This window comes from Mus musculus, chromosome 7, assembly GCF_000001635.26.
Source record: "Mus musculus strain C57BL/6J chromosome 7, GRCm38.p6 C57BL/6J".
NCBI lineage: Eukaryota > Metazoa > Chordata > Mammalia > Rodentia > Muridae > Mus > Mus musculus.
The window spans coordinates 80,734,483-80,759,610 of NC_000073.6; the positions used below are offsets into that span (position 1 = coordinate 80,734,483).

General features: G+C 47.4%; 1 protein-coding gene and 1 pseudogene across 4 annotated transcripts in view; one reads left to right on the top strand and one right to left on the bottom strand.

Annotated features, from left to right (window-relative positions):
* Iqgap1 (IQ motif containing GTPase activating protein 1) overlaps window positions 1-25,128 on the bottom strand; it is a 103,967-nt gene that overhangs the window by 22,900 nt on the left and 55,939 nt on the right. For all 4 annotated transcript variants that reach the window (XR_001785567.2, XR_391347.3, XM_006540950.4 and 1 more), the window contains 17 exons: window positions 23,692-23,776; window positions 22,922-23,085; window positions 21,698-21,782; window positions 17,708-17,871; window positions 17,387-17,547; window positions 16,844-16,968; window positions 14,342-14,505; window positions 9,636-9,726; window positions 9,311-9,478; window positions 8,554-8,696; window positions 5,308-5,478; window positions 4,513-4,596; window positions 4,351-4,422; window positions 4,191-4,260; window positions 3,632-3,840; window positions 1,780-1,935; window positions 992-1,155 (listed from right to left, as the gene is read on the bottom strand). Coding sequence is in view for 2 of the 4 variants with exons in the window: in XM_006540950.4 (XP_006541013.2) it covers window positions 992-1,155; window positions 1,780-1,935; window positions 3,632-3,840; window positions 4,191-4,260; window positions 4,351-4,422; window positions 4,513-4,596; window positions 5,308-5,478; window positions 8,554-8,696; window positions 9,311-9,478; window positions 9,636-9,726; window positions 14,342-14,505; window positions 16,844-16,968; window positions 17,387-17,547; window positions 17,708-17,871; window positions 21,698-21,782; window positions 22,922-23,085; window positions 23,692-23,776 (2,276 nt within the window). In the remaining 2 variants the exon portion in view is untranslated. The remainder of the gene's footprint in view (window positions 1-991; window positions 1,156-1,779; window positions 1,936-3,631; window positions 3,841-4,190; window positions 4,261-4,350; window positions 4,423-4,512; window positions 4,597-5,307; window positions 5,479-8,553; window positions 8,697-9,310; window positions 9,479-9,635; window positions 9,727-14,341; window positions 14,506-16,843; window positions 16,969-17,386; window positions 17,548-17,707; window positions 17,872-21,697; window positions 21,783-22,921; window positions 23,086-23,691; window positions 23,777-25,128) is intronic.
* Gm18392 (predicted gene, 18392) lies at window positions 18,964-19,605 on the top strand (annotated as a pseudogene).

Sequence of the window (25,128 nt, forward strand, 5' to 3'; positions counted from 1 at the left end):
CTTGTTTCATTTGAGACAGGGTCTCTGATTTTCTTGCCTTGGCCTCCTGAATGCTGGGATTACAGCCACCATACCAGCCCATTCTTCCTTTTAAAAGTTATGTATAGTTATTTATCTAGAACAGAATGTATGCGAGGGTCAGAGAATGAGTCAGTTCTTTCTACCATGTGCTCTGAGGACTGAACTCACGTCATCAGGCTTGGTAGCAAGCACTTTATACCCACTGAGCCATCTTGCCAGCTACTCCCGGCTGTCTCTCAAGAGTCATTCATAACTGTAACAACTATGCTATAGTAGTAACTGCTGAGACTTAGCTACTGTCTAGTTCAGCTGCAAGATTAAAAGGTCTTCCGTGCCTCTAAATGATGGGGAAACTAGACAGGGATGGACAGGTGACCACACTGGACACAGTAATGCTTTGTGTGGTGTACGCTTAGCCTGCGGAGTGGCACTATTAGGAGGAGTGGCCTTGCTGGAGGACGGGTGTCACTGTGGGGCTGGACTTTGAGACCCTCATCCTAGTTGCCTGGAAGTCAATCTTCTCCTGTTCGCCTTCAGAACAAGATGTAGAACTCTCAGCTCCTCCAACACCATGCCTGCCGGGACACTGTCACACTTTCCGCCATGATAATGGACAGAACCTCAGAATCCATAAGCCAGCCCCAATTAAATGTTGTTCTTTATAAGAGTTGCCTTGGCCACGGTGCCTCCTCACAGCAATGGAAAGCTAACTAAGACACCGTGGTGTGAAGACCTGTCCTGGGCATTAATCCTGTTAACTATCAGCCTCCTGCCCACCCTCTAGAATGCTGGGATTTCAGGACTGCACGGCCATGGTAGGAGGCTAACAATACTTGATACTAGCTATTAAAAAGTAGATACTTTAAAAACAGTATTTCTCATAAATTGAGACCAAGGAAAGGCAAAGGTTGCCTGCGTCTGAACTGTGAGCATCTCTGGCGACAGGCCCACCCGCCCTCCCTCTCCGTACTTGATCTCCTCCTGCAGAGCTGTCTGGAAGAGCCGCAGCAGCAGGTACTCCTCCCGCTGGTTAGATGCATAGTTGTACAGCGTGAAGATCACAGAGTCCATGAATTTGGTGGACTTGTTTTGTGGCATCTGAAAGATCAGCTTGGCCAGATAGGTAGGGTTGGTCTGAAAAGAAGCCAACACATCAGAAACTTCTAGGCTTGTCTTTTCATTGTCTTTTTTAAATATTAATTTTGAAAGTATAATTTTATTATTTCTCCCTTCTGATTCCTCCCACAATGCCTCCTATACACCCACCCTTACACTCGCAAACTCATGGCCTCTTTTTCTTTAATTGTTGATCTATAAATACATAGTTACAACCTGCTCAGTCTGTATAGTGTTGCGTGTGTGTGTGTGTGAGTGTGTATTCATGTGTGTGAGAGTGTGTGTGCGTGTGTGTCCGTGTGTGTGTGTGTGTGTGTGTGTGTGTGTGTGTGTGTATCTTCAGGCTGACTGTTTGGTACTGGATAACGAGTTAGTCCACTCTCCCCTGGGGAAGGCCGTTTCTCCTGCTCTCAGCATAGTTGCCTGTAGCTCTTTGGCTAAGGTCGAGGCCTCCTGAACTTACCCCTCCCAAGCTCATGCTTTGTAAAACTTCAAGGATTGCAATTTACAGAAGGAAAACAAGACAGCCCCTCACATATCCCTCAGTGGAAACCAGGTAGGACTCCTACAGGGATCTGTGGGAGGTTCCCCCGGAGAAGTCAGTCAACCAGGTTGTACACAAGCCACCCAGGAGCCACTTGCCTGCAGGAGATAAAAGAGATGCTGATAGGCCTCCAGCTTCTCCCTCTTCTCTTTGCTCAAAGCCTTGAGCCCGCCCTTCTGCTTGTTTATCATCATCATGTCGGACAGCTGTTCCTTATTTTTTTTGGTAAGTTTTTTACTATGGGAAACCACATCCTAGAAACAAAAACCAACAGGCTGATCAAAAGGCTGACAGAGACGAGACCACGGGCGCTGTGAGGAAGGACTTGTGCACCTGTCCAGCTGCATGCACCACGCTGGCCCATCCCACCACACGGCCGATTTCATCCTGTTTCCCACAACACAAGCTCCTACTGCCACCCGCCTGTGTGAAGAACCCACGCCATGGATTTCCCCATGGGATCAGAGGGAAAATGTCCATGTAATTGGCAAGTCAATTTCTAGGAGTTGATCTTAAAAATCATGACTCTTAAAAAAAAGGGGGGGGGGGCCTCCTGTCCCTATGCTGGCCTTCAACTTACTCTGTGGCTAAAGGTGACCTTGAACATCTTCCTGCTTCCACTTCCCAAGGGCAAGGACTGAAGGCATGTAACACCATGCATGCCTAGTTTATGCAGTCTGTGAGGGGAAACCCACAGCTTCAAGCATGCCACCAACTAAGGGCATACATATCTTAAGGGACAGGCCTACAGCTCAGGGGCAGAGTGCCCAACCAGCATGCCCAATACCCTGGCTTCAGGTCTAACAACACAATAAACAAACACATAAACATACTCTTTAGCTGTGCATGATGGCACGCGTCTGTAATCCTAGTTACTCAAGAGGTCAAGAAAAAGGGCTACCAGGTTATCCAATGTGAACAACGGATCAAGATACTGTCACTAAGTAAAATTTACACAAAGCTGGGTAGGAAGCAACTAGGGGCAGTTGGATATGTAGCTCAGCCTCGTATGTGTGAAGCCTTGGGTCAATTTCCCACACTGTAAAGAACGAAGAAACAAATGAACAACCAAGGTTTAAAAACAAACAAACAAACAAACAAACAAGGCTGGTGGGGGCTGGAAAGATGGCTCAGCGCTTAAGAGCATTGGCTGTTTTCCAGAGGACCTGAGTTCAAATCCCAGCACCCACACGGCAGCTCACATTCATCTGTGATTCCAGTTCCAGGAGATCTGACTCGCTCTTCAGGCCTTCTTGGGCACTAGGCATGCATAGATAGATAAGCAGGCAAAACATAGACATATAAACTAACAAATAAATGGGGGTGGGGGAGGCTGGTGAGAAAGCTCAATAGGTAATGGTGCTTGCTGCCAAGCCCGGCAACCAGGGCGATATCACATGTTAGACGGGAACAAGTTGCAACTTGTTCTGTGACATCTACACGTATCCAACCCCCAAATAAATGAAATAATTAATAAATACCCTAAACTCGAAATATCTAAAGTTAAAGCCCTAAAGGACAAAATCACCCAGAACAAAATTCTGGAAACAATGTCAGCTGGGCAGAGTGGTGAGTCTGCAGTCCTAGCCATGTGGATAGGACGGTAAGCAGTTAGAGAACTTGTCGTAAACTAACCAGTCCTCAGTATAGTTGGACATCACTGGGATGCTATTTATAATAAAAGCATAGATAACAGGCAGACAAATGAGATGATTCACTGAACCAAAAAATCTGGAAATGGAGTCTTAGTTTCTAAGTAGGCAAAAAAAGAACAGAAAATGATAGTTGGTGGAATTAGAAAAGGGTTATCTATAAAAAAAATTATATATATATATATATATATATCAGCCACTACACTCCCTGTTAGACAAGGCTGGACTCCACACTCCCTGTTAGACAAGGCTGGACTCCACCCTCTGCTGGGAAGAGGGAGGCAGGCCCCGTGCACACCTGCAGCGTGATCTTGTTCTTCACCAGCAGTCCGATTTTGATATCCATGAGGTTGAGGTCGTTCTCCAGCTGCTGGTTGGAACGGATGAGGGTGATGACCTCCTCGCGCATCTTCATGAGATCAAGTTCCTCCTGGAAGTCCTGATCACTTTGGTCCAGGAGGTGGACAAACTTTCGGACCACAATCATAGGCGGGTCCTCAGCATTGACTGACAAAGAAAATATGGATCACTGAGTTACCAGGAAACATTCCAAAGTCTGAGACGGGTCAGTACTGTCTCAAAGCTCTAGTGACACACGAGATATTAATGCTTAGGTTTGAACGTGCTCAGACAATCGTCAAGTGCAGTCCGTAGTCGGGTTATTGCTGTTACCACAGGGGCTACATCGGCAAGCAGCAAGACAGCTAGCCACGTGTTAGCAAGGGGGCTTAATCACAAGTGGCTCCCTTCCCAAGCCTTGCCTTCAGGACAACCAAAGAGATCCGTGGAGCGCGCCCAGGACCTGAGGGCTCCCAAGCACTGCCTCAACTCTTCACCGCTGAGCCATGGCTACTCACTGAGAGTCTTGTAGTCATCACGAGCTTTGTTGGCCCGAATGAAAGCCTGGATTTTGATAATGTCATTTATCTAAGGGACAAAGAAGAAATTCTTTACTCATTTGGCCATCACATACACAGAAGATGCCACCTGAGCAGCCTGCTGTCCTAGGCTACTTACATGGTCTCGGAAATACTGTAGGCGATCTCTATAGCGCTTTCGAGCTTGATGCATCCTGGCAAGGGACTGAATCTGTGGAAAAGGGATCCTGGAACTTAGAGCGGCCTTTTTAACACGTCAGGCTTGCACCCCACATGGACAAACCCTGCTGGGCTACCATACCTTCACAACTTCGTCTTTATGGGAGTGCAGGTAAGCCAGCCGATCTTGATATGCCTTCTTCTGTTTGTATCCTCTCCACTGTGACTAAAGGCACCGCACAGTATACATGGCATTATTTTCAAAGAATCGGTGAAAGTTAAAACAAACAAACAAAACCCTCAGCTTGCTATTCTCCAAGCACAATTTCCTGATGACGCTGTAGGAAGAGACCACACCTCCCTGAGATCACAGCCGTCATGTTCTACTTCCCTGACATTGATACAACAGCACACACAGTTTTGTCTGGGGGCTTTGGTGCTGGGGACCTAATGCCTGGCCTTGTGTACACTTTGCATGTGCTCTGCACTGAGCTGTATCCCTCGTCCACACTTGTCACATCTTAAAGTGAGTCACATCGATTCACTTATTTGACACCCTTACTGTTACAGGTGAGGGAGATACACAGTAGTGTACCACATTTCACAGATAAGGAAACGTAAGAGACCCACAGTGTCTAGCAGCAATGGAGCCAAATTCCTAATTCAATTTCTCCATTACTGTTACTGAAGCGCTATTGTTTTATCTACTGTGACTAGGATATATCACTATCATATGCACTACAGAGGTGCAGGTACAATCCACAGACGTGGTGCTCACTAATGCTTCTTGCTACCAAAGCACAGTAATGTAATGTCACAAACAGAAGGTTACTGTCCACATATGAGAGAAGAGGTCACAGAAACACACTCACACATTCAGTTTTAGAGTGACAGTTTATTCCTCCTGCTCTAGAGGCCCGCTCGCTGTAGGAAGTACCTGAATGCAGGTGATGGCAGGGATCTGTTTCTTCAGAAAATTCATCCGGGATCGGAATTCCTGTCGAACGAGGTACCCACGGCAGCAGGCTTGCAGCTTGGTGATCAAGCCTTCGTTGGCCAGCCAAAGCTGCTCTCGGTTATATGCAGCGGTTACTCCAGAGATGGAGCTCTGAAAAAGCATTTGGTCACATTCGGGGACAAGAGAAGAGACACAGAGCATCACCTGAGCCCACAGCTGCCTCCACTCTCCATCCACCGATGGCCAAGTAGTCAGCTGAGGACTGGGCACGAAGACCTCAGGTGTGGGTCCCAGGGGCAGGCTGACTCACTAATTAGTAACTCAGTAATTAAAAGCTAGGCCTTTAATTCATTCCTCATTCCTGTATCCATGACCCCCATCCACACTGGCACAAAGCACTAGTGAAAAATCTACAAGTAAAGTATGCAGGATACCCCCCAACGCACACTGCTCAGCAGCCCAGGGGGCTTCGACTGATGAAAACTTTTGAATAGAGGAATAAAATCATCAAATTTATTTTTAAAAACAGCACTGGGCTGGAGATGGCTCAGAGGTTAAGAGCACTGACTGCTCTTCCAGAAGTCTTGAATTCAATTCCCAACTGACTGTTCTTCCAGAAGTCTTGAGTTCAATTCCCAGCAACCACTTGGTGATTTACTACCATCTACCCTGGGATCTGATGCCCTCCCTCTTCTGGCATGCAGGTATACATACAGATAAAACATTCATATACATAAATAAATCTTACAAAAAAAAAAAGCACGGTTGGTAGAACAGCTAACAGACTAGAGAAAAAGTTGTCTTCATGTGTGCCATCCCCCAACACACAAACACCTCCCCTCTCACGTACGTGCGCGCGCGCACACACACACACACACACAGTTATTTTTATTTTGTTTTTAAGATGGGGGTCTTGGTATGTGGCCTGAGCTAGCTTTTATCTCTTATCATTCTGCTTCAAACTCCCAAGTACCACAATTACAGGTTATATATGTTTTATATATAGGCTATATGTGTAGGTTATAGGATTATATATGCATATGCAGACGTGTGCACACACAAGCACACTGGGAAAGAATCTGCAGGCGAGTAGAATGAGGGGAGTTAGAATGCTTCTACTGTGACCCCAGTAAGAGGGACTGGGCTTGACTGAGGCAGCAGCTCAGCTGCGAGGAGGTTTAGGAATGTCCATGTACCCGATTACCTGCCAAAGTGCCTGTTCTTTCTTTCCTTAGTATTAGAGACGTTTTTTTTTTTTTTTTTTTTTGGGCCCTAGCATGCACACCAAAATTTCGGTATGTTAAGTGCTTTGGAAAGCTCACAAGGGGGAGCTGAGAGCACGTCCTGTTGCTCTCCCTTTTCTCTCTGCTTCCCTCTGGTGGGCAGCACTCCAAGCTGTCCTTGAGGATGTTCTAATGAGGGAGCACCAAGCCTGCAGGCTCCTGGAGCTCTGATGTCCCGAGGCCACCATACCCTCCCTGAACGGCTGAGGTCCATAGTGTCACCAGCCCCTTTTAACCCCTTACTTCAGTTTCTATTCTTCTGCCTCACTGGCTGAAGTATCTGGGCTTCTAGATGGAAGGTCACCTTCTTGGTGTGGGGAAGGTCTAAGATATGGCGGTATGGGTCACAACACACAGGGTCACAGGTTCAAATGAGACCATGGTGGTGTTGGACTTGGTGCCTGACAGTGTCCTCTCTAATCACCCCATAAGGTGAAGGAGTGACAGAGGGCCGATGGCCAAGGAAGAAGCAGAGACAAGGCAGCAGGAGAGATTCTGAGGGGCCTCAGAGGCAGAGGTCTGCAAAGAACTGCAAGGAGGGTTTGCAGAGACTTCCTAACGGCATCTGACAATGCGAAGACTGTGCCAGATACCAAGGCAGGCATTTTCACTAAAGATGCCAGGCTTCCCCCTGGGAGCTAACAAGTGGATGGCAACAGAGAGAGTCCTGGGGCATACTAACTTGCAAGGCACTTAGACAGGGTGTGAATGCAGGTTAGGTCAAATCAGAGAAACCTTACGGGCTTTGCCTTCTCTTTTCTTTTTTAGAAGACAGGGTTTGTCTGTCTGTCTGTCTCCCTGGATGTTCTAGAACTCACTATGTAGACCAGCTGGTCTCAAATGCACAGAGTTTTGCCTGTTTCTGCCTCCACAGAGCTGGGATTGAAGATGTGAATTGTCATGGTTGGTTGGTTTTCTTTTCTTTTTTATTTCTGGGTAAGGAAGACATGCTCTGTATGTGGGCCAATACTCACAAGCAGTCCTTAGAGTATCAGCAGCAACACTGCCTGGGAACTTGTTAGAAATGTGGCCTCCCAAGCTCTGCCTTAGACCCTCGGGATCAACCCCCACACCCAGCACTTTAGATTTGGATAAGTATAATAACAGAAACTGTGAGACTCGCGGGAACCAGAGAGGATGGTAACAGACATTAAGCAATAACATGCCGGTGAGAGACTTCCCTCCTGAGGGCATTTGAAGGGTGCCTGTCCCATACAATGACAAGTGCAGAGTCGGGTATGGGGGGTGCAGTCCTTGCCAGTCACTGGCTTTACAGGAGTAAGAGATTAGGTCATGTGTTAAAGTCAGGGAGGACCATCACTCCCGTCCTGTACATCAGTTCAGGACCCACATGTAAAGCACTGTCTAGGCCTGGCTGTGCCTAAGGAGGTCCTCAGCCCAGCACTGGTCCCTCCCTCACTGCGGTCCCTTCGGCTGCACCCCCATCAGACAGCCGCATGTGTATCTTTCCACACAAGGTCCTGGCTTTTCCACCCTCAGTGACTTTCCCCTCTCCGTCCCAAACATTCTTTCCTCTTTCCTCACCTGTTTAAAATGTCTCTTGGTTTGCCTTCCTCCAGGACAGAATTAAACTTTCCCTAACATGACAGTACTGTGCTAGAGCCCCGTCTCTGCCCGCACTCCTTGGCTCTGTTCTGGGCCTGATGTTTCCCCAACAATGAAAGGCCAGGAGGCAGAGCCCTGGGCCACCCAACTTTTAAGAACCACAGAGTGAAACTCACTGAGTTGTACAACTGACATGTTTTCCATCTCAGACTTCATCACCTCCAAAACCACTAAAGCATGATTACTTCAGAATTACTCATTGCCCAGTCTACATTGGAGTCCAGGACTACCAGCCACAAGCATCTCTCCTCTGAACCAAGAGTAACCCTGAGGCACTTTCTCTCAGGTCTTTCTTGTGAGAAGAAAGGTGGCCTACCTGGATCTCCTCTCGAGAAAGCTGCACAGAATTCTGCACAAAGTCTGGGGGCTCAGCCCATCCTCCTGCTTGCGTCTCCAGGTTGTGGTAGTAATGGTACCCGCCTTTCACCCAGTGCTTCACCCACTTGCTGTTATTATCTCCTGTTGTTGGCAGAAAACAGAGGGGGAAAGACAGTAACCCAGAGCCACACCCCCACACTGATTACTCTGGTCAGCTTTGAGAACCTACACACTTTCTAAAACCTATTCCTTGGATCCAACAGTAAAGGAACATCTCGTGTGTCCCCTGGGCCTTGGCTGAGTAATGTCTGGTCTATGTCATGCATGTCATATTGCCTAGGAGGGTCCATCACAGAACCAATCATACTATTCTTACAACTCCTCTGTCTAAATCCTGCAGTCAAAACACCGTCCAGAAAAGACGGGCCATGCACCCTTCAGCACTACCGTTCAGGAATGAGAGAGCTACAACATTTTCTCTGCTGTGAACTTCTGTCAGCCGTCCACAGACTCAGATAGTCAGAGCTGCTGACATCCTAGGAAATGCGAACAGCCAAGTATCTCGGATCCTTTCCACGCTCTCAATAAAACTGGTCTAGTTCACGCAGCTATCTACAAGCGTTCAGAGTTTAGGACTATTTCCTGCAAAGTGAGCCTAAATACTGTTTATCCACACTGCGTATCTTGGCCTACATCTGTCTCCTGATATGCTCAAGGGCTTAGCTCATGGACATATGTACCCCCCCATGACCCACCTGCTGCCAGTCTCTTCTTCTTGGCTTCAGCAAGGTCACTCTGGTACGTTTCCCCACATTCGGGGATCACTCCATATAAGCCAACGTCGGGAGAACGTAGGGCACTCAGGGTTCTGCCAACATCACCGCTGTCTACTGCTTCATTGATGGCAGAGATTCCTAAGGCAACTGTCTCGGAAGAGAGTTATTAATGGAGCAATTTAGGGGCTGTCTGTGTTCACATGACTTCACCCAGCATACCTACTGGCCAGCTACCCTGCCCAGCACCTGTTGACCTCACCCTCCACCTACACGTGAGCCAGACAACAGACACATGGATACTTACACCTCTGGGCCTCTTGGGTGTCTTTGTTGGACTGCCAGATTCCACCTTGAATTTCATCCAACCATAACACAGCTGACTCATCCTGTGTTTCCTACATATGATTGAAAGCAAAACAGTACGAAAGCCATGGTGAACATCAGGGTATGTGTGATGAGGGCCTTCTGGGGCTCAGCTACAGAAGAAAAAGCTCCACAGATGAGCCGTGGATTAAGTGAATGAAAAGAGCCAGGCATCAAATACCCTGCCCTAAAGTTAAACAGGAAATGGCTCCAATGTAAGCAATGGATGAATGAATGAAGGCCACTCAAACTGTTCAGGAAGCTGACAGCCGTGGAGGGCGCAGGAGCAGGTACACTGGGAAGGGGCCCAGGGACTTGTACCGTATGACAAAGGCCAGAGTATGTGTATTAATACACAAGGTCCAGAAAGCTTCCTTTGCCCTTGAAACACACACAGAGGCAGCTCAAATTCTCCAATACAACCAACGCTTATGTCTTATGTAACCGGATCCTTTTCCTTCTCAGATTTAAAACCTGGAGTTACTGCTACTGCAAGAGTTCTTTTTTGTTTGTTTTGCTTTGTTTTTTGAGACAGGGTTTCTCTGTGTAGCCCAGGCTGTCCTGGAACTCACTCTGTAGACACGGCTGTCCTCAAACTCACAGAGATCCACCTGCCTCTGCCTCTGCCTCCCAAAAGTTGGGATTAAAAGTGTATGCCACCATGCCCTGCTTAAGCCTTTCATTTTAAAATCATTTGCTGGAAACTAAACACACATGTCCACACACAGGATTCTAATAAATGGTGACGAGATAGCCAGAAAAGCTGTACAGTCTGAGCGGGCTCCTGTGTCAGAGGTGATGGAGCAGAACTGGCTTGTTTCACTCTTGCTATAGTTTATTTTTCCTTAAGCTAACATGTAAGGGTTCAATATAGGATTCTGATGCATATACCATTTTATTATTCACCCCCACCCTCCCTGATCCCCCCCCCCTTTGCTGGTTTCTTGTCTCCCTTCAAATATTTTTCCTCATGTGTTCATGTTACATATACTGAAGATGGGGAATGGCCACACACAATTCCGAGTCCTCAAAGTACTGTAAATGCTAACATCAACTGCAGGGTGAAGCCACAATGCGGCAGCCACAGGCTGTGACTCCAAGAGCTGAGAAGTCAGAGGCAACAGGGCGGATGGTCCTAGTCTGCAAGAGAAACTGCCCACAAACGCTACGACCAAAGCAAAGGCACTTCCGTGGGCTGGAATCCAGCCATTGCGGGTTCACTGCTAGGCTGATCTCACATGCATTCCAAGAAGAATCAGCTAACAGCAGAGCTGGGAGGCCAAGGGAGAGCCTTCCCCTGCAGGGAGAGAGCGCTCTGCAAGCGTTCTGACTATTCACAGTCCTATCCCCCACTGCCCCATGCAGGGTAAAACAAAGAGCTACGGTTAACCTTTCTTTCACACATAATCCTCACACATAAGGACCAAACAATGGAGCTAAGGTATGAAAGGCAAGAGAATGAAGAGAAATTGGTCTGGCATATGCTCTAACTAGTTCCTGGTGGCTTACACACAAGCATGTGTATACAGATGGGAAGAGAGTTTTAAAAGTCACGCATGTACATAATAGTAAAGTGATGCTCACCTTGGGCATTAAGACTCTCCTACCCAGGGACTGGTGATCATTCTTACAAAGTGCTCCAAAGGCACCAACTTCAAGTAAGGAAAGAAATGAAATGGCAGACTCGGGACTTCTAAGAAACTTCTCACTAAAAATCCTGGCTAAAAATAGCATGGATTAGCTTTTGTAAGCTGACAAGATGAAGGAAGGTTTGTAACAGTTAAGAGCTGACACAAAGGCATTTCCCACTGAGTGAGAAAGAACGTGAGCTCGGTGCTGTTCCATCTTCCCACAACCTATCTGGTGCTCCCTGGGAGGTCACCAGTGCTTCCCCCCCCCCCCATCCCTTATCCTCATTGGATGACCAGGGCCTTCCCCAGCTGTTTAGCATCACTGATGCTTGTGGTGATAATGTACAGTCTCACCACCACCACCACCACCACTAACCAAAAACACTGAGAAGGCAAATCTGGAGAAGAGGTGTGAGCTGTGAGACCCTTGACCTGGATGGGAACCGAGAGGGCCACACCTGGTACAGATGGGGTGCAGAGACTCTTCTATAAGTGATTGTGAACATAGGGGAGGCAATGACACAAATTTTATAATGATGTATCATATGGCCTGCAAATTATATTCCAATAAAATCGAAAGCTCTAAGCTCCGTGTCTGACCAAGCCTGGAGAGAAAGCTGCACAGCTGTAAACAGCCTGCCTACTGAGCGGAAAGCACAAAGGCCCCTCAGCAGGGCAGGGAGGCCCCTCAGCAGGGCAGGGAGGCCCCTCAGCAGGGCAGGGAGGCTTTACAGGGTCTAGGGATTCAAGGACACCTGTCCAATTGTTAGCAAATCACAAGCTGATTAGGGAGATTTTCCTGCATGTACATGACAAAGACAGTTCACAGAATTCAGAAACGCCTTGAACAGCTGTGCACCTGCAATCTCACTGAAGCAAGCCCCCATCTCAACAAAAACCCTAGAACACCAAATAAGTGATGCATGAGGGCAGGAATCTGATTTCTGCAGTTAACACATTATCAGTAGAATGTTTTGTTGCCAAATAAAACACACAGCAACAACAAAAATAAGGCATGCAGGGACTGGACAGACATACAAACCCACCAGACGACAGACAGATGCTACCACTGAAGTGCCTCAAGGTGAACTTGTGGGCCAAGACTCGGATCAGCTATTTTATATATGTTAAAGAATTAGTGGGGATTGCGGCAGGCACTAAAGTATGACAACATTACCTAGGAGCATCAACAGAGAGAAACCACACTCTTAAACACAGAAAGTACAATAACTCAAGCAGATTTGATTGTGTACGAGGAGGGAGAAAGTCAACTTGAAGACAGGTCAGTTCTGATGCTCTAGTGGGAAAGTTAACAAGAAAAGGGGAGAGAGAAGTGAGTATTGCAACAGGGTGGCAGGGTAACGTCGAGCCAGTGACAAAGGATGCACAACAAAATAAGGGCCCAGGAGACTCGGCTTCTCTGGAAAACTTCTCTCAGCCCCGGGATCACCACAGACACAAAGACAGCACCGAGAGAACTGCACATGAAATACTTTATGTGGGGTTTTGATTGTTTTTGACTTTTGAGACAGGGTCTCATGGAGCCCAAGCTAGCCTTGAACTAACTGTGTAGCCGAGAGCGAGCATGAATTCCTGATGTGGCTTCTCCTCGGCAGAGCTGGGGCTCAGGCATGTGCCACCACACCCAGCTACAGACTAAATTTAAAGTACAATTTTATGCTTGCTAAATTTAGAATTCAATAACTATTTTTAACGCTATTCCCTAGATGGTTTGTAGGACTTGGAAGCTAACAAATGCCTAAAAAAAGACAATTCTACCCGAAGTGCAGTGTGTGCGCCAGGATGTTCCTCCAGGCTCCCTGTAGTCACCTTACGCCTTTTCTCCTTTCCACAGCAAGTGAAATGCTTCAAATGCCACCACTCACAGGCTACAACTTGCACAAAGTTAAATGAAGCCAACACAAAGGTCAATACATCATATGAAGTGTTCTGAATTCAAAACCCATAGAACAGGAGACTGATGGTTGCCTGGGGCTGGGGGAGACTGAGCAATGAGGGACCCCTAAGAGGTACAGGTTTCTTCTGTGGATGGTAACACCCTAACAGTGATTGTGAGTGTTTCACAATTCTAGCATTATACTGGAAACCACTGACATGCATTTTAAAATGGTGAGTTACATGGTATGAGAATTATATCTTTGTTTTGATTTTTATGTATAAAATGAGTACACTGTAGCTATCTTCATACACACCAGAAGAGGGCGTCAGATGTCATTACAGATGGTTGTGAGCCACCATGTGGTTGCTGGGAATTGTACTCAGGACCTCTGGAAGAGCAGCCAGTGTTCTTAACCACTGAGCCATCTCTCCAGCCCCGTGAACTATATCTTAATAAAAGTATTGTAAAGCAAGAGTTATGGTTTTCTCCACTAAAGTTCAGCTTCTATGTTCTTCCTCTGACCCACTAATGGCTGTCCTAAATCTGTACATGACTGGTTTTGGGTTTTGTTTGAGGTGTAGGGGACGAGACGCACAGCCTTATCCACGAGAGGCAAGCTTTCCATCACTGAGCAGCACCACTTACAGGCATCTATCGACCAAAAGGTACGGATTAGGCTTCTCAAAGAAGAACCAACTGAGAAGTCAAAAACCCGGAATCTAGAACTTCCAGGAACAGAAAACAATAACACAGCAGGATTGTACACAACAACAGTGTGTGGATGAACGTCACTAGCGTGTTAGAGAAAGGAGGCCTGCCACAGAGATGCACACAGTGTATGGATGCACTTAAATACAGGGCTAAAGTCAACTATAGTGTCTAAAACTGCAATAGTGGGGGCCACCAAATGGGGAGTGGATGGGTATGGACAGAGGGGACATGAGTGAGAGTTTTGGGGTGCTGATAACTCTTGCTATACATTAATCACACAGGTACATTTGCTTCTGAAAGTTTATACAACTGAATACTTTGTCTGACTTGTTCAGGATCTTATATTTCAATTAACAACTTCAGCAAGGATGGGGGATGGAGAGGTAGAGGTGGGGGGTGGCTCACCTGGGCCTTTTCTCTCTTTGCTCTGATCAGCGTGTCTTGATAGTGCTGTGCCACTTCTGCAAGGACGCCCTCGAGCTTGGCTGCAGGGATCTGCAGGGCCTGCAGAGTCTTCTGAGCGTCCCCTTCATCCAGGGCTTCATTAATCAAGCCGATGGCCAAAATCCCTAAGGACGCAAAGACAAGAGGCTATGTTGTAGTTAGAAATTTTGGGGGGGGGGGAAAAATCAATCCTAGAGTCTCAGCTACTCGGGAGGTTGGCAAAAGAGAATCATATGGGCCACAAGTTCAAGATCAGCGAAAAACCATGCTAACTCCGTGAGCTCAGCTGAGAGCAATCATGACTCAAACTACAACTAAGCAGCACTGTAGTTCTTTTTTTTTTTTTAAAGATTTATTTATTTATTATATGTAAGTACACTGTAGCTGTCTTCAGACACTCCAGAAGGGGGAGCCAGATCTTGGTACGGATTGTTGTGAACCACCATGTGGTTGCTGGGAATTGAATTCGGACTTTCGGAAGAGAAGTCAGTGCTTTTTTTTTTTTTTTTTTTTTGGGTTTTCGAGACAAGGTTTCTCTGTATAGCCCTGGCTGTCCTGAAACTCACTTTGTAGACCAGGCTGGACTCAAACTCAGAAATCCACCTGCCTCGGCAAGGCGTGCGCCACCAAGCCCGGCTCAGTCAGTGCTCTTAACCGCTGAGCCATTTCTCCAGCCCCAAGCAGCACTGTATTTCAAAAAATAATTTAATATTTGTTTAATCTAAACTCCCTCACCCTATCCATTCCTACAGGAGCATGGGTTCTTCTGTTTCATTTTTAAAGTGTTAAAGTGGTGGGGATTTTTTAGTTTCAGTCACACTGTACAGCGCAGGTAGGCTTTTGCCCAGGACTCCTGAGTGCTGACACTGGAGCCTGGGTCACCACGTGCTGAGGAAGGGATGAGGGGAGATTAAACTGGCTTCACAGCTTTCAGAAACCTTCAGATGTGCAATCAGAGTCATCCATCATTCTTTGTGAATGAAACAGAGGTGTGGAGACTCCTCCCCAGGATTACACAACAGATGAAGGGCAGAGTGAAGATCTAAGCCCAGGATTTTCCATTCCTCGCTGATCTCTTCCCACAAATCAGTAAGTGTTTCTCACAGGAGATTCAAATTAGACTTGGAAACACCCGCTCGGGCAGCGAGGCTCCTTTGGGGAGGACTGTGCTGTGCTGAAGAGCATCTGTCATTTATGGTGCCTCCCACCACCCCTGAACGGGTGCCAATGGAAGCATCCTATGGTGGGCCTCAGGACGGTTTCAGGCACGGCTGACCACACAGGATCTAAAGAGTCACGTAGCTTCAGCCTGGCCTCCTGACTGCCAGACCTGTAGTCAGTAATCAGCCAATCATGTGTAGGTAACAGAGTCAACTCTGGATACCCAACGCTCAGGTGAGTCCCTGACCAGTGATTATTGTCAGGAGGCTGACACATGGAGGAGAGGCCACAGCAGCTTTGCATTCAGAACCCTCCCTGGCTTTCAACTTTATAATCACACTGTAATCCTGAGTATCGCATGATTGTGAGTTCTATGAGCCTTTTTAGCAAGCCATTAAACCTGAGGAGGCAGAGGGAATCCTCAACTTTGCAGAAGAGAGGCCTAGTTTGAACTGGCAGCTGGTGTCTGACCACAAGTGGACTTGTGGAAGACTACACCCTCAACCTGTTCCAGATGTCACAATTCAGGCAGTTTTTATTAGAATTCTTGTTATATACTATATAGTTACATGCTATATCGTTATAACTTATAGCTATAACAGATCATGCTTGATTCACCTCCCCCAATTTTTATTTATTTTTGTTCTGTGCAGCTCTGTGTCCTGGACCTCACTGTATAGACAAGGCTGGCCTTGAACTGAGCAATCCACATAGAGACTGCCTCCAGAGTGCTAGGATTAAAGGTATTCACCCCCACTACTGGTCCAAAACTTATGTATTGGACACATAGCCAATAATAAGTGTACTGAAAACAGTACCCAACCTTAGCTGGTTGAGTTTTATATAATTATACAAACATGTGTGAATATTTAAACATTTGTATTTCGATATTTCATTCAAAAGCCCTTGTAGTAGTATTTAGAACCAGCTCTTGTGTATGTATGTGTGTGTGTGTGTGTGTGTGTGTGTGAGCACCGTGTGCCTCTGCCTGCTGCAGGTAGGTAGGTGTATGTGCAGTATGTGGACATGCACTCAGGTCAGAAGCTAACATCAGGTTTTTCCCCAGTCACTAGGCTGGCTGGCTGATGAGCATCTAGGGAGTGTCATGTCTCTGCCTCGGATCTCCCCAGTGCTGGGGTGACAGATGTTTGCTGCCACACCCAATCTTTACCTGGGTGGTGGAGATCTGCACTCTCGTCTTCATGCCTAGGGGGCAGGCACTTTACTGACCGAGCCATCTCCCAGCCCCAAACCACACCATCTCAACGGTAACATATCTGAGGGGACGTGACGGTTACTCACGCTCATGCTCCTCATGGACCACCAGGTTCACATGGTCCACACACGCCTGGATGTCATTCCATGTAATAAATGCATTATTCTCGGCATGTGCCTGAGCCTTCAGCTTCATCAGCTCATCGAGATACCTGCCCCAGCCCAAATCAAAAAAGACAGGGTGAAAAAAAACCCAAGCCCTTCAGAATGACTATTCAAGGAATAAATGTTCTAGAATATGGGAAGTATTTGATATAAGTTCTGGGACTGCAGAGTGACCTTAAAATGTAAACACACATTTAGTCTCTAAGTTCTAGCAGACCAACTCTAAAAGCAGGGACTCATCCAAAGACAGACAGACAAGAGGGCCAAGCTGAGAGGAACATAGTGGTAAAGTACTCTTCAATAAGCATGAGGCCTGGGTTCCAACCCCAGCACCAACAAAAACCAAATATCATGGCGTCTGTCATGTACTGACATTATGAAGTCACAGTATGAAGACACAAAGCCTGGAGTGAAAATTGGTATAGACATGAGAGGTCAGAGGTAGCCGCCATGCAGTGGCCCCACCTTTGACAGTTTTCTTCCTCGATGTTGGTAAGGCCCGTAACTGAGCTGCTCAGCTGCTTCCACACAGTGGTCATGTCTCCTGACTCCAGCGCCCTGTTGATGAGGGCCACGGATGACAGCATCTCCACAGCAACAGTGAGCTCAGGATGGGTGAGGCTATGCTGTGAGGATGGGAGGAGAGGACAGTGAGGAGGGACTCTCCCCGACACCAAGGGAAAGCTGAGTTTCTGGAGAAAGCTTCTCCCAGGCCCATGGAGATGTGGGTATTAAATTCACTTCCACCCCATCCTGCTCCAAACAATGCAGGCTCAGTTCACTGACCTCAGGGCTCTGCTGCTGCAGGGTGGCCAACTCCTTCTGATAGAGATCAGCTGCAAATGGATACACCTGGGGCAGCTGGGCTTCAGGATTCATTAGCTCCAACACGGTCTTCTCAGCGATGCCCTTCTGGATGGCAGCGTTGATTGCTGCCACTGCTGCCAACCCTGAGGGAAAACAGGTCAGCGGGCAGTGGGCTGAGAGCCCTGGGCAGAAACAGTGCCTTGTTTGGTTTTTGAGACAGGGTCTCACTATGTAGCTCTGGCTGCCCTAGAACTATGTAGATCAGGCTGCCCTTGAACTCACAGAGATCTACCTGGCTCTATCTCTCTAGTGCTGGGATTAAATGGGTGCACAACCATGTCCAGCTGCTTTTTAAAAAAGATTTATTTTTATGTTGTGTATGATGTTTGGTTACGTGTGTGTGTGTGCTTGGTGTCCATGGAGATAAGAAGTGGGTGTCAGGTCCCCTAGAACTGGAGTTACAGGTGGCTGTAAGCCTGTAACTACCATGGGAGTGCTGGGAACAGAACCTGGTCCTCTACAGAGCAATAAGTGCCTTCAACCCCAGGGCCAGCAACACCACACACCAACCCCTCACAACCTGCTTTAAAAGGATTGTGGAATATATGTGTATATGCATGTTCACACGTGTATAGATGCATGTGGCAGGACACGTGTGGAGGCCTTTGATATTGGGTGCCTTGACCACTCTCTGAGACACTGAGGCAGGGTCCCCGCTTGTTTCAGGCTCATCTGCCCATCCATCTTGCCAACTATGCATTGGGATTACAGGGCAGCTGTCATGCCCACTGTGCTTTTACACAGATTCTAGGATTAGAACCCTGGTCCTCAAGCTTGAGCAAGGAACGTCTGGCCTGCTAAACATCTCGCTAGAAACCCACACTCCCATTTGCCACCCCAGCCCCACAAAAAACCACTGTGTGGCCCTAGTCTGCCTTTATTCACAGGAACTCTTCTACCTCAGGAGTTTCTGGAATTATAGGTATGGGGCACCAGATCTGGCTAGGGGGTCCCAACTTTTATAGAATAAAGCTCCAGTCTGTACCTATCGTATCCACCATGATGCTTGCTGTGGAACTTTTCTCTAAAACCCTCATTGAAGATGGCAGTGGCAGCCTGCAGTGGGGGTGGGCTACAGTAGCAGCAGCAGGGGCATGGACTCCAGTAGGAGCAGAACAGGGTCTTGTTGGTCAGGGATGAAGCCAGGCCCAAAGCTGAGCCCGGCACAGAGTGCAGAAAGCCAGAGAATGGCTTTACTGCTGAGCAGTAGCTGCAGAGGCCATGGAGTGGACACAGGCCTCTTGCAGGGTTGCACCAAGCTTGTGGCTGAACTGAAGATCTAGAGAGCCAAGCACCCACATTTCAAACCACCTACCCTAAGGATTCTTGTTTGCCCAACTCTGAGCCTATGGACTGGGCTCTATGAACAAGGATCCTCCCCTAAGTTTGAAACACAGAGCCCACAGGCAGCACAGGAGGCCGTACAGACCAGCAGGCCATCATGCCAGGTACCCTGTGCCAGCTGGCTATCACCCAATATCTGCTCTCAGGCAAGTGACTGATTTACCTGGCACCTAATTTCAAGCTAGACTATGCCGGACTAGCACTGTCTGGTCTGTGGTTGAAAGGCAGCTTTAGGAGCCTGAGGTGACCTCATGGGCCAGAGAGAGTAGGCACTGAGTCATATGTATTTAAATAGATATCCTCATACAGTGCTTGGGTTTCCTGTAGGTTGATTCTGCCATCTAGGCTACAGGCATTAAGGATCTGTTTACCTATAAACCAATAGTCACCTCTACCTGTCTGTCTCCTGAGCTGATTAAGAGCTGGCACCTCTGCCACACTTTATATGAGAGCTTCTCCAGTTTGCAAACAATGCCTATGTCTTGCTAGTGCTAGACTGTCAGCCATATGCACTCAGATAGCAGGGCCAAGTTCAGAAAAACATCTGCCCCACTGCTAGAGGCAGTTCCTCCTGTCTTCCTCTTCCTCATTCCGAGAAGCCAAACCCCCAGGTTTTGAAAGTTACTTTATTTCAGAGTTGTCTGCACCTTTGGTTCCCTAAAATGTTTGCCCTCTGTGCAGGACTGACTTCAGTTGCCCACAGGCCAGGCCCTCAGCCTCCCTGAATTGCCCAGGATCTCCAGCTGAGCATGCTCAAGGGAAGGGCCACTTCTGCAGTGGACTGCGCCCTTTGTTTTCCTGCAGTCCTCAGGAGTAAGAGAAAAAACCTGGTGTTTTGTGCTAAGAGGAAAACTCATAGCTTTGAGTGCCTCCAAAAATAAACTAGAGAGAGCACACACTAGCAGCTTAACAGCACACCTGAAAGCTCTAGACCAAAAAGAAGCAAATACACCCAAGAGGAGTGGACAGCAGGAAATAGTCAAACTCAGGGCTGAAATCAACCAGATAGAAACAAAAAGAACTATACAAAGAATCAACAAAACCAGGAGCTGGTTCTTTGAGAAAAATTGAAAAACCAATCAATCTTTCTTTCTCTCTCTCTCTCTCTCCTTCCTTCCTTCCTTCCTTCCTTCCTTCCTTCCTTCCTTCCTTCCTTCCTTCCTTCCTCCCTCCCTCTCTCCCTCCCTCCCTTCCTTCCTTCCTCTTCCCCTCCCTCCCTCTCTCCCTCCCTCTCTCCCTCCCTCCCTTCCTTCCTTCCTCTTCCCCTCCCTCCCTCTCTCCCTCCCTTCCTCGTATACTTTGGGGTTTTTTTTGTTTGTTTTATTGTTTTTTTTTTTTTTTTTTAATTTTTCGAGACAGGGTTTCTCTGTGTTCCCCTGGCTGTCCTGGAACTCATTCTGTAGACCAGGCTGGCCTCGAACTCAGAAATTCGCCTGTCTCTGCCTCCCAAGTGCTGGGATTAAAGGCGTGCGCCACCACGCCTGGCTATTCTTTGTTTTTTTTTATCAAATATAATCTAACAGGAATCAAACTGAAAAAGGAAACTTCAGTTGAGAAACTGTCTCCATCAGATTGTGTAGTAGGCAAAAGATCATTGAGTATTTTCTTGACTGATGATTTACATTGCAAGTGCCATCCTGAACAGCTGGAATAAGAAATTAGTCTGCACAGATAGTAATTCTATTCCTTCATGACCTCTTCTTCAGTGCCTGCCTCCAAGTTCATGTTTGAGTTCCTGTCCTGACTACCATTCATAATGTACTGTAAGATATAAGATGAAATAAACTTTCCTTTCCAAACAAAACAAAACAAGCAAACCAATCAACCCCTGGCGTTTCTCGAGCTGGACCTGGGAACAGCACAGCCCAGGAGCAGGAGTGCTGCAGGACCAAGCATGCGGGGGAGAGCACATCACTCACCCCAGGGCTGATGGGAGACGCAGGGCCATGTCGCCAATCATTCACAGCTTACACCTCTGCACCCCACTTCCCTGGCTACCTTGACATGTGCTTGCTCTTAGCTCTTCAGTAAAAGCCAGCTTGGGTCTAGAAAAGACACTTCCCTCTTCACTCCATTGTCAGTCTGCACTACTGGTCATGTGTGCTTCCACTACCCCAGCTCAACAGTCCTTCCTTTCCCAGGAGCCTTCTAGTAAGGCCGCCCTTCAACTGCATCTCAACTCAGCCAAACAGGTACCAGAATTCTCAGGAGCCCCTGCTTGGAACTCACCATTCCCTTGCAGCACTGTCTGCCCCAATTCCTTTCTCCTATGATCAGGGGTGCTCTTTCCTCTTCCACAGCCTAAAACTTACCACCCTTTAATGTTGCCTTCTCCAGATACTTCCCTAACTACCCAAAAGGGTTTATCAGCCATAGTGAATGTGCCCAGACCCTAGATCTGCTTTTAAAACCAGAAGAATGCTATTGCCACCAAAGACACTGAGTTTTGCATCATGACTAGTAGGCTCAGGTGGCAGGTGATATAACTTCAGACCCTTTAATGACATAAAGCCACAACTGCCCTCCCCTGAACACTTCTGTGGCCTGGAGCTAAGGGTCTCTTACGTCGTTGGTACTGCTGGGCAGCACTGTTGGCAGCATCCACTCCGGCCTGTACCTCCTCCTTCTGCAGGGGGTCAGTCTGGCCACTCTAAGGAAAGCAAAGGATATTGATGAGATGGCTGTTCATGCGTAGGCCTCTAGACCTGAATGAAAGTCCTCTTCCCAGCAGTCACAAGGGACAAAGAACTAAGCAAGCTCCAGGCTTAATGCAGCCACACTGAATAGAGCCCAAAGCCCTTGCCAAATCTGGGGTAGAGCGGCTATTAATATGTGTGTGTGTGTGTGTGTGTGTGTGTGTGTGTGTGTAGCCCTAAAATGTTTTATAGATAAATATTTATGGACTCACAAAGGCATTAATGTGGCTTACCACATTGTACATTCCCACCAATGTATGCTGGGAATTTGTAAAATGTATACTTGTCTTTACGTAGTAGACAAAACCTTTTCTATTTGTTCCTAGAGGAAAGCCTACAAGTCTAATCCCACAAGATCCAATCTTGCAGCACCTAAAGTATTCTCCAGTGTCAGTCAAGGGAAACTACTGGTGTGGGGTAATATTTTTTTCATCATTAAAGCACTTTTATTGTGATTACATTTTTTTTAAATTTAATCTTTTTATTTTTATTTTTTTAATTTTTTAAAATTAGGTATTTTCTTCATTTACATTTCAAATGCTATCCCAAAAGTCCCCCAGACCCTCCCCACCCCCACTCCCCTACCTACCCACTCCCACTTCTTGACCCTGGCGTTCCCCTGTACTGAGGCTTTTAAAGTTTGCAAGATGTGGGGTAATATTTTTAAAGTAGAATTTCCTGAAGTAAAAATGGAAAAACTTAAGGTTGCCTACAGAGGTTTTCCTTGGAGGAGGACTGGGAGTGAGCAATGGAGAGAGGAGGCACTGGGCATCTTCAAAGAGTATTCACCCATCTCCAGGGAAATGCGGCTTTAGAGAGTGTACATGCTAGCTGAGATTAAAAGCACCACCAGCCCTCGGGACAGCATAGAATCGAGGGCCACATACCTGGAGGGATAGATAGGATGGAAGTGTGGACCAGACACTTGTGGGAACAGCATGAAAGTAAGAACTAGATACCAGGGCAGACACGGCATGGAAGTAAGGACTAGATACCAGGGCGGACATGGCATGGAAGCTAGGGACACAGACACCTGGAGGACAGCACAGAACCAAGAAGGCCAGGAAGCCCACAGCTCCACCCGCATGCCCACCTGTCTCTTTTGCTGCAGATCACTCTGTAGCTGCTTCATGTACCAGTCGCTGTTCTGGGTCTGCAGCCCTCGGAGGCCCAGAGCCAGTGACTGCAGAGCCTTGAGCAGGGTCACTGCACAGCCCTGCTCTAAAGCCAGGCTGATGTTGGCCAGGGCAGAAGATGCTGAGGGGAGAGCAAAGGGGTAAAACCACTGACAGTAACACAACAGCCTAGAGAATCTTCCTTCCCCCAGACAACCTCAGCTCCAGACTGCACACCAAACAGCCCCAGTCCCAGGGCTGCCATGGCTCAGCAGCTCAAGAGTCTAGAGTCAGAGAACCTGAATGCCACTAAGTGGAGAATCTCCAAGCAGACTGGTCCTTAGGCTAAGTCCTGCCACATTCCAGGCCTACTTAGATGCTTCCAGATGTGAATGACTTGGCACCAAGATGGCCCCGCTAAACCAGACACATGCAATGCCCACAATACTCAAAATATCGTCTTTTCCAATGATGCTTCCAAACTGTGAAAAGGACACAGAACAGAAAGTCTTCCGTGACAATTTACAGCTTTGGAAAATTTTGCTTAGAAACAAAAAAACCTTTTAAGTTTGCACTCTGGAGTTTCCTCACTAAAAGCCTTAGGGGTTAAAAAAAAAAAAAAAAAAAAAAGAACTTCCTTGGGCTGGGGTGTAACTCAGTGGTAAAGTGCATGCCCCTAGCACCACAAAGAAAAAAAATTCAGGTATCTTTAGAAGCAGCTACTCTCCTGCTTTGGGGCAATACTTACTGTTGACTTTGTTTACATTCCCTTGGATTTCAGCTTGTGTGAGCAGCTCCTCATAAACGTCCCTTTCTCTGTCAGAGTTTTCCGTCTGAGGAGGAGTAAGAACAGTAGAGATGAGCCCGGGTCTCTGAAGAGCCCAGAGAAGTGTGTGTGTGCTTCCTCCCACCCCACCAACATGACAAAACCAAGAACAAGTCTAAGTATGGAGTCCAGATCTTCTGTAAGTGGCAAAGTTACACAACTATCCCTAAACACCAGGTACACTTGGTACAAACAGTAATGGGTTCCTGCAGAGTGGAGCCAGGAGCCAGGAGGCAGGAGCCAGGAAGGAAGCCCCTGGAGGAACCACCCTGCCTACTAAGGTCAGAGGGCTGAGCTGCATCCTTGCCATAAAGCAGAGGCCTTCTGTGGGTACCAGGACTAAATAAAGGTGTGTGGAGTCTTTGTTCATTTATTACTGTTGTATACAGGTATGATGGAGAGGCGGGTGTGGTGTACACGAGTGGCAGCCTGAGAACACTCCTGTTCCTTTAACACTCCTCTCACTCCCCCCCCCCCCAGACAGGATTTCTCTGTGTAGCCCTGGCTGTCCTGGAACTCACTCTGTACACCAGGCTGGCCCCCAACTCAAGATATCCACCTGCCTCTACCTCCCAAGTGCGCCACCACTGCCCTGCTCCTCTCACCTTTGACATGCATGGGTTCTAGTGATTCTGTGATTGCCTGCTGAGTCATCTCACCAGCCCTTGCTTTTGTTTTGAAACAGTCTCACTCTGGAACCCTGGCTGTCCTGGAGCGTACTCTGTAGACCCGGCTGGGCTCAAGCTCACAGAGACCCACTGCCTCCGCCTCCCCAGTGCTGGAATCAATGGTATGCACCACAGAGGTTTTGTTTTTGAGACAGAGTCTCATCTGTGGTTCAGGCTGGCCTACCGTTACTGACTGGAATCATTCTGCTAACTTCCACATACTTATGACAATAGTAAAAATACATCTCATCCCAGAGAAGAAAATAGAGAAGGACCATAGCGATATCATATCATCTTTCAAAAGAACACTATTCAAACTGTTGTTAAATGACCACATACAAGTGTGAAATGGCCAAAACAAGTTCAATGCCAGAAGACTATGTACTAGGGAATTTCATTTATGGAATTTTACCTTCTAAAAAAGGTAAAATGTAGTGAGAAAGAAAACAGACTGGGGCCTGGCATGCTGGTTCTTGCCTTTAAATCTCCACACTCAGGAGGCAGAGACCGGCAGATTTCTGAGTTCAAGGACAGCCTGGTCACAGAATGAGTTCAAGAACAGCCATGGCTACACAGAGAAACCCTGTCTCGTAAAAAGAAAACAGACGGGTAATTTCCTGGAGGTGGGGTGGGGAGGCAGACTGATGGCAGGTGGGCAGCAGAACTCTTGTCAGGGACAGTTAAATAAACA